General features: G+C 35.1%; 3 protein-coding genes and 1 non-coding gene across 4 annotated transcripts, besides 1 other annotated feature; 2 read left to right on the forward strand and 2 right to left on the reverse strand.

Moving 5' to 3' along the window:
- Window positions 1–138: 138 nt before the first annotated feature.
- Window positions 139–176: a mobile genetic element.
- Window positions 177–208: 32 nt separating this feature from the next.
- TVAGG3_0441570 (protein kinase related family) lies at window positions 209–3123 on the forward strand (the record flags this gene model as incomplete). Its single annotated transcript, XM_001315709.1, has 1 exon — window positions 220–3117. One exon carries the CDS (start codon window positions 220–222, stop codon window positions 3115–3117), a length of 2898 nt encoding a protein of 965 aa, XP_001315744.1.
- Window positions 3124–3435: 312 nt separating this feature from the next.
- TVAGG3_0441580 lies at window positions 3436–3508 on the forward strand. Its single transcript has one exon. It is a non-coding gene; the product is annotated as a tRNA-Thr (tRNA).
- Window positions 3509–5279: 1771 nt separating this feature from the next.
- Window positions 5280–9601, reverse strand: TVAGG3_0441590 (Kelch repeat domain family; the record flags this gene model as incomplete). Its single annotated transcript, XM_001315710.2, has 1 exon — window positions 5342–9601. One exon carries the CDS (start codon window positions 9599–9601, stop codon window positions 5342–5344), a length of 4260 nt encoding a protein of 1419 aa, XP_001315745.1.
- Window positions 9602–11201: 1600 nt separating this feature from the next.
- On the reverse strand, window positions 11202–12087 carry TVAGG3_0441600 (uncharacterized protein; the record flags this gene model as incomplete). The annotated part of the gene is made up of 1 exon (XM_051234226.1): window positions 11313–11801. The coding sequence occupies one exon, from the start codon at window positions 11799–11801 to the stop codon at window positions 11313–11315; it is 489 nt and encodes a 162-aa protein (XP_051103956.1).
- Between the last annotated feature and the right edge of the window lie 1428 nt (window positions 12088–13515).

Here is a 13515-nt window from a genome sequence, read left to right on the forward strand (position 1 = left end):
TATACTTAAGCTTATAGAAAGAAATCCAAAATCATTCTATCTAGTACATGTATATGATTAACTTCATTAAAATATGAATGGGCATACTATCGAGTTTGTTCCAAAATAGCGGGTTTGAAGACCAACTTTATTGCCAGACACTATATAGGGATGCTATTTATCCTATTTTCATCACACAATTTTCTAGTGAATGAAGTAGATATGTGATATGAAATAAGAATGGATGAATACAAATTAATTCAACAAATCGGCGAAGGATCATTTGGCCGTGTATTTAAGGCGAGGAGGAAATACACGGGCAGAATGGTTGCTATAAAAACAATTCAGAAAGGCAATATGAAAGACGAAGATTTAGTAAATTTCCGCCGTGAAGTTGATATTTTAAAGAAAGTTGATCATCCAAATATTATGCGTTTACTTGAATACTTTGAAACAGATTCGGAGTTTTGCTTAGTTACAGAGCTCGGAAGAGGAGATTTGTTTCAGATCATCTCAGATACGCAGAGACTACCAGAAGAACAGTTAAAACCAATTGCAGCGCAGTTAGTGTCAGCATTAAATCATTTACATCAGAAAAAAATCATTCATCGCGACTTAAAACCACAAAATATTCTCGTTTCAGATAATTCATCAATTAAATTATGTGATTTTGGATTTGCAAGAGCTTTGTCACGAACAACATTAGTTTTAAACTCAATTAAAGGCACTCCATTATATATGGCACCAGAACTCGTTCAAGAATACCCTTACACAGAAAAAATTGATATATGGTCGTTAGGTATTATCTTATACGAACTCTATTACGGAAAACCACCATATTTTACAGACTCAATGTACAATTTAATCAAAATGATCATTAATGAACCAATTACATGGCCAGGACCCATCTCCGATGAATTCAAAGACTTCATTCTCAAGGCCCTCGTCAAAGATCCTGACTCCAGATGGAGTTGTGAGCAGTTATTGAATCATCCATGGATTGCCTACGTAGATTTACGACCATTTGATGATTCATTCTACAGATTCAAGAACGAAGAGTTCGAAAGTGCTCTCAAAGACCAGGATTTCCGTCCTCCGACCTCAAGACCATTAGATTTTCAAGATGTTCTCATGTCACCAACAGAATACCCAGCTCTTACACTCTGCGAAGCTCTTAATGAGCTAGAGAATGCAGATCCACTTGAACAATCCCCTTTGGCCAATACTTTTGCGATGCATATTCCTTATTTCATTCAATGCGACGAAACAGCCGACCAAGCAACCAACATTGCAGTCAGACTTCTTAATATCGACCCATCCAGGTACTCTCCTTATGTTTCTGCCGCTGCAACAAAATTATTATCCACAAATCCGACGAAACACAACACTTTGAAGTTCCTTTCGCTTGCCATCATCATTCCTTACGCTCAATGTCGAATTGCAGAGGAAGAAGTCGTTCCACCAACGATTCCTGACGAAATTTGTCAGAAATTACATGACGAGCTTCTTGGCAGCCTTACAACATTAGATACAGAGGACACAGAGATCCTTTACACACTTCTCGTTTATCTAATTAAAGTTTCCGCCCCTTTTGGTGAGAAATTCAGTCAATCAGCCGCCCAAACTCTTCCTATTCTTAGTTTTTCAGTGATCAAGTCACCCGGACCAATTATATCCTGTTGTGCTCTTACTTTGATTGCAGCTATGGTTGCAAGAGATGAAAACTGTTTCAATTCCATTGCTCCGATTTCTGAATTTGTCCAAACACTTTTCAAACTTTTAGATGACACTAAACCACATATTTCCTCGTTCTGTCTCTACTCCTCCGCCTTGTTCTTCTGCCAGGCATCCTTATCACAGCTGAATTTCATCCCAGACTTCCAAAACAAAGTCACAAACGTTTCAGCAAGAAAAGACATAAAATTTTTGTCACGTTTTCTTTGTGGTGGTGATGCACAGTACGAAGTACGTCTTAAGAGTCTTTTGAGTGCCGCATCGAGTAGTGCACGCAGTGAGAAAGAAATCTTGTTTTACGCTGCTGTTTTCGGAAGTCCTTTCCGATGTTTCAACATTGATGAAAAAATGTTGCAAAGTTGCATTGAAAAATTGCCAATGCTACTTCCTATACACCAAGCGCCACTTCTCAGTTCGATATTATCAAGTGTTCCATCTACAACTATCATACCTTTGCTGCCATCGATGATTGACATATTTAATGTTCCAACTTGCACTCATGATATTTCTGAATTTGTTTTGTCACTTTTTGAAGAAAATAAGAAAGAAATTGAAATTGTTCGAGAGAGTTTATGTGTTAAAGGATTGATACCATCTCTCTGCAAATTCATTTCTTCAGACTTATTGACAGAACCGTCATCAGAAGTATTGTTATTAGTTCAATTAGTTCTTTCTTTTCCAAACCAAACAAAAATTCTCAAAAATTCTTGTCAGGATGTTTTACAGGCACTTTTGGCCAATGACTTCTCAAGAGAAAGCTTTTATATAGTGGCATCGCATTACGCAAGATTAAGCCATGAATATATATCCCTAATGCAGAATACTTGTAATATATTGGAACTGAGTTTACAAGATTTAGAAAATGTGTCACCTTTTGTAAGAAGAAGATGTTGTCACTTTTTAGGAAATGTATGGAGACAGGGTGGTCGTCCTAATGATTTTAGCGACAAAGCCATACCTAAATTAGTTAAACTTGCAAGTGATAATGATGAAGATGTATGTGCAAGTGCTTGTTACGCTCTTTCTAATGCTGTTTATCATACTTCTGATGTTGGAGGTTTCATCGTTCCAAGTATAAACGAAATATCTGATTTACTGCTGAAATCAAATGAAAGAGCAGTGGAATGCTCAGCAAGTTTGATATCTAACCTTGTGAGCAAAGGAGAGTTGTATACAAGAGATGTGATAAAGAAAGAATTGATTGACAAACTGTTGAATGCCTCTGAAACTGAAGAAGGAGTAATGAGAGTTTTGTCGGCTTTCCACGCTATTGCAGGAACAGACGAAGGAAAGAAACTGTTGAAGAATTCGAACGCAATAAAAGTGTTGCAGAAGGTATCGAAATCTGCTGGAGATAACTCAAAGATAACTATCAATGCGTTGATACATTACATAGAAATGTAACTTTATTAATTTTTTTTTGTTTATTTTAGTATTTTGTTGTTTTATTAAAAAAATTCGTAATATAATTTGTTGATTTTTATAGTTAAATTGTTGAGAGATGGTGAATATAGAATAGATGTTTAATTTTGAGTCAATAAAGTGAAAAACGAAAAAAATTGGATAAAGTTTGTAAAAAAATATGAAGATTTTAATAGTCAAAATTTTGGATATAACTTAAGTAGAATAAAATTCGATTATAAATCTGAAAATTTATAAATTGAGCGAGATAAAATCATTAAGTTTCATTGACCAATACACATTTTTAGCGTATTTGGAAGAGCTTCTGTAGCCTAGTGGTTATAGCGTTCGCCTAGTAAGCGGAAGGTCGTGGGTCCGAATCCCACCAGAAGCACTTAATTTTTTCTTTTCAAGTCAAAAAATAAGGTTAAAGACAAATCATTACTTCAAGCAAATGATTTCAGTCTATATTCATATCTCAGCTAGTAAATGCATTTTCACTAAAATTCACCGTCATTTTAAATGATATCAAATTTTTCCCAATTTAATATTTTAATAGGATTTATTCAGAAAATACTCTATCAGAAAGTAATGATACTCTTAAAAACAAACAGTTTATTCGTTCAATGTAAACAAAATAAAATAAATCTTGGAAAGTTCGAGAAGGAACTGATTTTCGGAAGTCTACCTATATTGGATAGAATCTGTGCTCCTGTATTTTCGCATCGTCTTATTCAAATTACTTGGAAAGCTTCAATCATTTCCACACTAGTAATATCAGTTCTTTTTTCGTAATGAATAAGCAAATCAGATAGAACAATGGTGAAAAGCGGTAGAAATTGGCCAATCGATTCTTTCACACAAATGTTTACCATTTGTCTCCGTTCGCAATCAGGCTGAGCCTTTTGGTCTTTTGCATACCATGAGATGAATACAAAGTAACAAATTGCTCTAGTAATTAGAGCTATTGATGCAATTGAGCAAAGAATATAAATAATATGCTCTGAATTGAGCTTAATACTGCACTTGATGTCAAGTTTCACTCGTAATATAATTGCCATTCCAACGAAAAGTACAATTAATATCAAATCCCATAGGATTGAGAAAAAATATCAAAAAGATTGATTTGTAATAAATAAAGATACGAAATATTGGATTATGGATACTATGGAAGCACCAATTATAAACAATTTTGTTATTCCGAAAAACTTTTGCATTTTTCCACCAATAGCATCCTTAAATGCATTGCACCATGAGTAAAGTATTGATAAATAAGCAATATTTATGGCATATCCACCAAATGAAATAACTGCTGTGCGTATTTTTGAAGAGATTTCTAAATTTTTGTAGCAAAATGCTTGGAGGAAAAGCAGTATTGTTTTTATTGCTATGCAAGCTATCATTATGTATCTTGGTATTTGATCTCTTAATAAAAAATCTGGATTTTTTATTCTAAACCAAACAGTTAGAACTACATTCAGTGTTACAATAATTGAGAACAATATAGCGAATACAAGTAGCGTGATGAACCATGATTTTCTTTCAGTATCTGAGCAAAAATCGAATGATGACATGATATAAAACAATAAAAAAGTTCCCAATTCAATTTTTGAAAGAAAAAGGTTTATTTCGGATTACATTATCATATAGTATTGATCGGAGAACATTTTTATTTTTGTTTTATATGAATTACGATCATTTTTTGATAGAAATTTAATCGTTGATAGCAAACTAAATTTTGAATTCAGTTATGATTCAAACTATTATTTTTTGATGTATTTCCTATATCACAATAACTTCTCCTATTATAAGAGAGTATAGTTCCCGAATTTTAAACAATTCGAAAATTCAATTTGTAATATGAGATGAAAATGAATTGGATACGTAGTCACAATTGATCATATAGGCTATGATTTCATTTACTAACTAACCAAAGGTGTCAAAAGTTAATCTGTATTTATAAATATCTGAAAATGTATGGCAAATTCCAGCATAACAACCTTTGTCGACAGTTTATTTGTATAAACCCTAAAAATCCCGAAGATTGACTGACATTAGAACATAATTTTATTAATTTGATACCTGGAATGCATTAGTTTTATCTTATTCTTATCATAGATTAATCTTCATAGATAAAAAGAGTAGAAGTAATAACGTGAAAATATGAAAATAGGTTTTTTAAACGTAAAAAAAAATTAAAAATAAAATAAATAAAATACTAAAACACTTATTCGATTTGTAACTTGATATCTGATCTCTGAACACCAACCGCACATTTAATAGCATCATGCAAGTTCTCTGCTGACAACTCAACAATTTCTCCTTTTTTCATCAAAGAAATCTTTGAGAATTTGACCTCATTTTCAACACTCTTTTTGATGGATTCGACGTCATCTCCGACAGTGAATTTCACAACTCTTGCGAGTTTTCCTTGCTGCAAAACCTTTGCGAAGAACTTAGTTCCCTTTGGAACTTCCACGTTCTGCAGTTTGTTCAATTCCTCGATGTCTTTCTCGAGAGTTCTGACAGAAACCATTGTCTGCCACAATCTTCTTGCCTTTCTCGATGTGATGACTTTGGAACTGACAGTCAAGTACTGCGGATCAACGCTGATGAGGTTGTAGAAGGAGTTCTCGATGTACTGGTCTCCGAGGTCTTCCAAAGAGATTTCCTTGGAAATTGTCTGTGGATTGATTTGAGGAGATTCGATTCCTGAGAGGAAAACGAACTGGTTTACGCCTTCCATGTTGACGAAAGTGATCTTTCTCGACTGTTTCTTGTTCTGGAGTTCGATGAATTCCTCGAGTGTTTGTTTCTGACTGTATTGGAATACGTCCTGTGATCTCTGTTTCTGAAGGTGAAGTTCGTTTTGTTTTTGTTTGGATTGTCTTGATTCCAAGACTTTGCCTTGTGAAACTGGTCCTTCTTTTTCTGAATTCTTCTTCTCTTCTTCCTCTTTCTTCTTTCTCTCTTCCTCTTCTTTCTTCTTCTTCTCTTCTGCTGCTTTCTTCTTTTCTTCCAAAGCCTTCTTTTCTGCTTCTTCTTTTTGTTTTCTTTCCGCTTCTTCTTTTTGTTTTCTTTCCGCTTCTTCTTTGGCCTTCTTTTCTTGTTCTTCTTTGGCCTTCTTTTCAGCTTCTAACTTTGCAAGTTTTTCTGCTTCTTCCTTAGCCTTTCTCTCGGCTTCTTCTTTTTGTTTTCTTTCTTGTTCTTCCTTGGCTTTCTTTTCTTCTAAAGCCTTCTTTTCTGCCTCTTCCTTTGCAAGTCTTTCCTGTTCTTCTCTTTGTTTTCTTTCTGCTTCTTCCTTTTCTTTTCTTTCTTGTTCTTCTTTAGCTTTCTTTTCCTCTGCAGCTTTTCTTTCTGCTTCTTCCTTTTCTTTTGCAAGTCTTTCTTGCTCCTCTTTCTTCTTTCTTTCCTCTTCTTCTTTGGCTTTTCTCTCTTCTTCTTCTTTGGCTTTTCTTTCTTCTTCTGCCTTCTTTTCAGCCTCTAACTTTGCAATTCTCTCTGCCTCTTCTTTGGCTTTCTTTTCTTGTTCTTCTCTCTCTTTTCTTTCTCTTTCAAGTCTTTCTTCCTCTTCTTTCTTCTTTCTCTCTTCTTCAGCTTTCCTTTCTTGTTCTTCTTTAGCCTTTCTCTCAGCTTCTTCTTTAGCTTTCTTTTCTTCTGCAGCTTTTCTTTCTTGTTCCTCCTTTAATTTTCTTTCTTCTTCCTCCTTTTGTTTTCTCTCTTCTTCTTCCTTTTGTTTTCTCTCTTCTTCCTCCTTTTGTTTTCTCTCTGCCTCTTCTTTTGCAAGTCTTTCTTGTTCTTCTTTTTGTTTTCTCTCTGCCTCTTCTTTTGCAAGTCTTTCTTGTTCTTCTTTTTGTTTCTTTTCTTCCTCTTCTTTCTTCTTTCTCTCTTCTTTCTTCTTTCTCTCTTCTTTCTTCTTTCTCTTTTCTTTCTTCTTTCTCTCTTCTTCTTCCATTTGTTTCTTCTTTTCGTCGACTTCTGATGATTTGTTTCTGTTGTCTTCTTCTTCTCTTTGTTTCTGTTCTTTTCTCAACTCCTCTCTTCTCTTGAGTTCTTCTTCAGTGAATTCAACCTTTCTCTCTTGTAACTGATAATTAGTAACAGGTAAATCTTTCTCTCCTGCAGCGACATTTAAGTAGCAGAGAGTGTTCAAAACACTGCCTCCAAGTGGAGATTCTCTGCCTCCAAATATCAAAATCTCTCCTTGGTACAAAACACAGGCAGAGTTGACAACAGCGCGTGGTGGATTTCCGTACTCTTTCATCTCAACAATCTTGTATGTCTTCAAATCAAGAGCGTGGAGAGGAACAGTGTTTGTTCCTGATGTTCCACCGATGAAATAAGCGAATCTGCCGTGTTTGAAGACAGAAAAGTTCATGCCGGAGAATTCCCTGTCAACAGAGATCGGAATGTAGAACCATTTCATTGTTTTCAGATCTAAAATGTCGATCTCGTTCGCAAGTCTCTTCTTGGAGTTTCCGTACATGATTACCATCTGTTCCTGGTCATTGATGAACGCGCTGTGCATGAATCTGCCTGGTGGAGGGTTCTCTGTCAAACATTCGTAAAATCTGTTTGTATCTGTTTCGAAAATGAACAGAGAGTTGGAGATCTGTTGTCCAGGAGTCATTCCGCCGAAGATAATCAGCTTGGAACCCCATGAAACACAGGAATGGCCAAATCTCGCATGTTCAGGTAACTCGTCCTTAACTTTCGACCAAACACCCGTGATCTGGTCGAATTTCCAGATATCGCTGGCCATGGCCGATAGCAATTTGCCACAGCAAACGTAAGCGCATTCGCCACATGCGACGAAAGTATGGCCAAACCTTGGCGGAACAGGGCAGTTCTCTTCGATTGTCCAATGGTTGGTGTCGATATTGAATTTGAGGAAGTTCGTGGACAACATCAAGTTCCCATTTCGTCCGCCGAAGTAGAGAGCTCTTCCATTTACGATGCAGCCAGCGTGGAGCCATACCTGGACAGGACTGTCGGTTCCCAAACGCCATGTAGCGAACGGTTCCTTGCAATCGATGTTTGAGAAACAGACATTTATCTGTTGGAGGAGCTTTTCGTAGAAGGAAGCACTTTCTTCTGAATCCTTGAACGTAATATGGATCTCTGATGTACCAATAATAACTAAAGCGTCACCTTGTTGTCTGAAATGAAGGTTCTCAAGGTTTTGGAATAAAAGAACCTCTTGATTCTTCTTGTGCTTATCGGTAATAAGAAGGATATCGTTGAATAAGTTGATAAATCCCTTTCCCGAACTAGCTGCAATCGAAATAATTTTAACTTCGCATTGCATGAGGAGTTGGCGACGGGGGATAAGGATCTTGTACGAATTGCCGATCTCTTTTTGAAGCTGGTTCATCACATATGTCATTTTCATCATAAATGTGCTGGAATTGAACGAACCGTTGACAGTTGTGAGAGCTTCAAGGGTTGTAGGGAGTAAGTCTTTGTCTGGATGGAATCTTGGTGTTCTCTTGTCAAGATCGCGAAGTAAAAGAGTATATTTCGGATATCTTTGGACAGGAGCGACGTAGAACTGAGCAAATGAACGGCCAGATTTATCTGGGCATTTGTCTTGTAATTCTTGGAAGGCTTTCGTCATCGAACGTGATTTTAATTTATTTAATATGTATGCGTCGTTTGCCTGGTAATTTGAGACGAAAGCAGATGATACTTTGAAGTAAGGAACGAAGTTGAGGAATGTTTCGCAGATTGTTTGCTTAAATGAAATCTTTTGCTGTTTCAACTGTTCTAAAAACATCTGGTGAGCTCCAATCATCGAAGAAACGTTCTTGAACAGTTCATTTCCAACTTCGTCATTGAAATATCCCGCTGACTTGATCTGGGGCTGCCAATAAGTCAACATCGTCTTCAATGTTTCGATGTAGAAAGCTTCTGAATCGACAATTTGCTGGCAAAGGTTGATACGATGCTTTATTGGATGAATGGCAGACTTAGAAAGGTTGCAGGAGTAAAGATAACTATTTTTCGCCAAATGTTCAGGATTTGTCTTGATTATTGTCTTCTCATCTAATTGTGTGCCATTTTCTGAGATTGTCTGTTGACTGCAATCGTAGCCAAAGAGTTGAGAGCATTTTCCTAATAATGAACGAGCTGTTAATGATTCAGCCTCCGCTTTCGTTAAATCGATTACCATGTTTGGAAATTCAACATCGGACTGCGTTTTAATTTCTACTGGAATTGAGATGTATGTTTGTTCATTTGGACCAAGTTCTCTTAGATGATAAGGAGCAGGGGGATATCTTTGTGGCCTGATAGTTAGTCGTAAGTTTTTTTCGATTTCGAAGAGTTTATCCGTAGGCTTGAGTAAAATTCTAAATTTAGGTGTGCATAAGAGGATTTTATTCGCATCTAATTTATAATTTTCTGCTACTTCAGCTACGGTAAGCTCATCCTTGTCTATATCCATGACTATATTAGGAAGAGGGCCTTTCACAATATTCAAAAACATTTATATAAAATAAAATAAAAAAATTTCTCTCACTCGAGAAAAAAAAGCAGAAAAAAAAAAGATCGTCAATTTTTTGATTTTTATAAAAGTTGAGCTTTATGATAACTATATTATATTCTTCAATTTCAGATTTATGTCTATTAAATTTTGTCCATTCTATCGTCCAGATTTTTGATGTAATCGACGTTTATTTTTCAGTACGTCATAGATCTCAAATTCTCTCAAATTTGAGAGAAATGTGGAAAAGTGATTAATCCGAGTTGTAAGGTATGAAACAATCATTTCTTATTCAAAAACATATATGTTTTATGTAATAGAATACTATTTACAAAGCTAATACTTGCTCTCCTGATAAATAAAATTGTCAAATTTACCCTCAATTTTTAACTTTTGCAACTCCAAAAACCAGGTGTTTTTCCAGAACTACCATCTAGGATGAGTCCTAGGAGCTATAATTCTAGGGTTAGATGATACCCACTTAGTACTTTTATTTGTATATGTTTTAGTGGAATTTGGTGAGGGGTCATGAAATTCGTATCTAATTTGCTATCATCTAAGCTGGTAAAAGTTAGAGAAAGCTATTTACTGGTTGTATATTACAAATATACCTTGTAATAGAAAATATAAGTGTTTGTGATTTAAATTCGCTCAATTAGCTCGAAAATTTGTTTTATATCCATGACAAACTAACACAATCCTATTTATGTGATTGCCAATCTGTTCCCAAAATATATCAGCATGAATATATATATATTGATATTATTTGCAATTTCATCATTAAATAGTACCTTTTTTTCTATTTTTAATTTAGAAATAGTATATTTATATGATAGCGACACAAGATTTTAATTAAAAAATATATGTTATCGATCATCACACTCAAATTGAATTTCAAAAATTTTAGAATTTTTCAATTTCAATATTGAAAATATATTTCTTATATCATAGCGATTCATGTTATAATAATATGGAGAAAAATATTGTTTTAAATCTAAAATTTAAAATGAATGATTGGGCATTACATTAATCCAATTTATTGTTTATTTGTTAATCTAGTGGAAACAATTAATATTTTGGAGAAACAAAAATTTGAAATTTGAAATTTTGAAAAAAATGCATGAATCGGTAATTAAACATTGATTTATTAATTTATTAGCCATGCTTTTGATGTTGGTCTTATTCTTAAGCCGATTTAAAGAATTAATTTTTCCAAATCGTGTTTGACATTAACACATATAGATATATCAGGAAAAAAGGTATCACTTATCAAGTTATTGGTTTTTATGTATCTCCTAACTTTGCCTCGTTCTGAATACAATTCTAGTTAACGAATTTTAAATAACTATATGAAGAATACATCATTTTGGTTTTATTATTATTAAAATGATATATATTAGCTATGTATATGCTTGTAAGAATATTATTCCGTGAATTGGAAACAGAAAAAATAAATTTAGACAGAAAATGCATATCTTTAAAAAATAATATGAAATTTAGCTTTGATATTATTATCCGATAAAATATGCATGATAATTACTCCGCAAATAAAATTTAGGAAGCAAGTTGTGACGGTTTGGGCGGTTTTCAATGGCCCACAAGGAAGGAAGTATCGTTTTATCAGGCAACAAGAGGTCTTGAAATGAGTAAAGGACTGATCACCCTTGAAAGGTTCAAACTTGCTTGCGCGCCGCAGTCTTAAAAATGATATGTTTCACTTCTGGTCGAAAATTTCAACCTCTATGACAGTTGTTGGATGAACAATTGTGTAGCGGGATGAAATCTGAGTGCGGCCTGGGGCTGCAGCATCAATCTTCCCGGCATCTTTACCGCAATCATCTCTTAGATTGCACACAAAGTTGCGAACGAGCAGCTTTCTATGCGGTAAAGATGCCGGTAAAAGAGAGCCGTAGTGATTCTCTGCTGCAGCGTCAATCTTCCCGGCATCTTTACCGCAATCATCTCTTAGATTGCACACAAAGTTGCGAACGAGCAGTTTTCTATGCGGTAAAGATGCCGGAAAGAGAGAGTCGATGTGAGGTTCTTTTTGAGGGCTCCTCGAATGAGACACTGTTCCGCATTGATAACTTGAACGCGGAAGTTTGACCGACAAGAGTGTATTGTGCACTCCTGTCGGTCGCAGTGTCTCATTCTGGGAGACATTGCCTCTGCATGTCTCCCAGAATGGAACAATGTTCCGCATTGATAACTTGAACGCGGAAGTTTGACCGACAAGAGTGTATTGTGCACTCCTGTCGGTCGCAGTGTCTCATTCTGGGAGACATTGCCTCTGCATGTCTCCCAGAATGAGACACTCTTCCGCATTCATAACTTGAATGCGGAAGTTTGACCGACAAGAGTGCATTATCCAATCTTTTTTGTCATATACCTCAACCCACAAAGACAAAACCTTACATAAAATAGGTAAACTTTGGTTTTCACTTAATAATGTTTATTTTTAATTTTTTGTTCTTTATATAACTTTTTCTTCTACTAAACTATTTTACAGACTCTACTGAGCTATCCTCACATATATACCTGTGACAATAACAATTATATATACTCCCTTCATATTCTGATCTCATGACATATTACAGCACAAACTATAATATATACAACATACCTCATAAAGTCTGATTTTACCCCTATCTAAGCGTTCAAAACCTATTTTCCTTAAAATTTCTCTTCAAGTTCACACTGAAACAACATCTTTTTTTGAAAATTACAATTTTTTCAAAAAAATGTATGAATTCAAAAAGTCATACTATATCTAGTCATTTACCCAACATTAATTTTGTATTTAGTTTTAAGATATTCATTTTATTATACGTCTTATTCAGAAAATTAAATATATTTGTGAGGGAAAACGGAGGAAATAATAAATATGTCAAGATCGAGGAATTGACAATTTTAAGGAAAATATTAAGTTGTGTATTTTGTGTTTATCTCATTGTGTGATGCATATTTTCACGATCTGACAGCAGAAATCGAATCAGTAGAGCCAGAAGAATCAGATTACGCGGGGAAAATAGGTTTTGAACGCTTAGATAGGGGTAAAATCAGACTTTATGAGGTATGTTGTATAATTATAGTTTGTGCTGTAATATGTCATGAGATCAGAATATGAAGGGAGTATATATGTTATTGTCACAGGTATATGTGAGGATAGCTCAGTAGAGTCTGTAAAATAGTTTAGTAGAAGAAAAAGTTATATAAAAGAACAAAAAATTAAAAATAACATTATTAAGTGAAAACCAAAGTTTACCTATTTTATGTAAGGTTTTGTCTTTGTGGGTTGAGGTATATGACAAAAAAGATTGGATAATGCACTCTTGTCGGTCAAACTTCCGCGTTCAAGTTATGAATGCGGAACATTGTTCATTCTGGGAGACATGCAGAGGCAATGTCTCCCAGAATGAGACACTGCGACCGACAGGAGTGCACAATACACTCTTGTCGGTCAAACTTCCGCGTTCAAGTTATCAATGCGGAACATTGTTCCATTCTGGGAGACATGCAGAGGCAATGTCTCCCAGAATGAGACACTGCGACCGACAGGAGTGCACAATACACTCTTGTCGGTCAAACTTCCGCGTTCAAGTTATCAATGCGGAACATTGTTCCATTCTGGGAGACATGCAGAGGCAATGTCTCCCAGAATGAGACACTGCGACCGACAGGAGTGCACAATACACTCTTGTCGGTCAAAGTTTTGCAATCACATTCTGATTGGAGAAGATTGTCTCATTCTGGGAACATGCAGAGGCAATGTCTCCCGAAATGATACCGTCATACCAACACCAATTTATTCCTTCTTTCCATTGTCATACAATTCAATATTTTTATCAATCTTAATCAACTTTTTTTATTCTTCTTTAATTCAATTTATCTTTCTCCTAGAATATCTATTCCTTTAA

This window comes from Trichomonas vaginalis, chromosome V (assembly GCF_026262505.1).
Source record: "Trichomonas vaginalis G3 chromosome V, whole genome shotgun sequence".
Taxonomy (NCBI): domain Eukaryota; phylum Parabasalia; order Trichomonadida; family Trichomonadidae; genus Trichomonas; species Trichomonas vaginalis.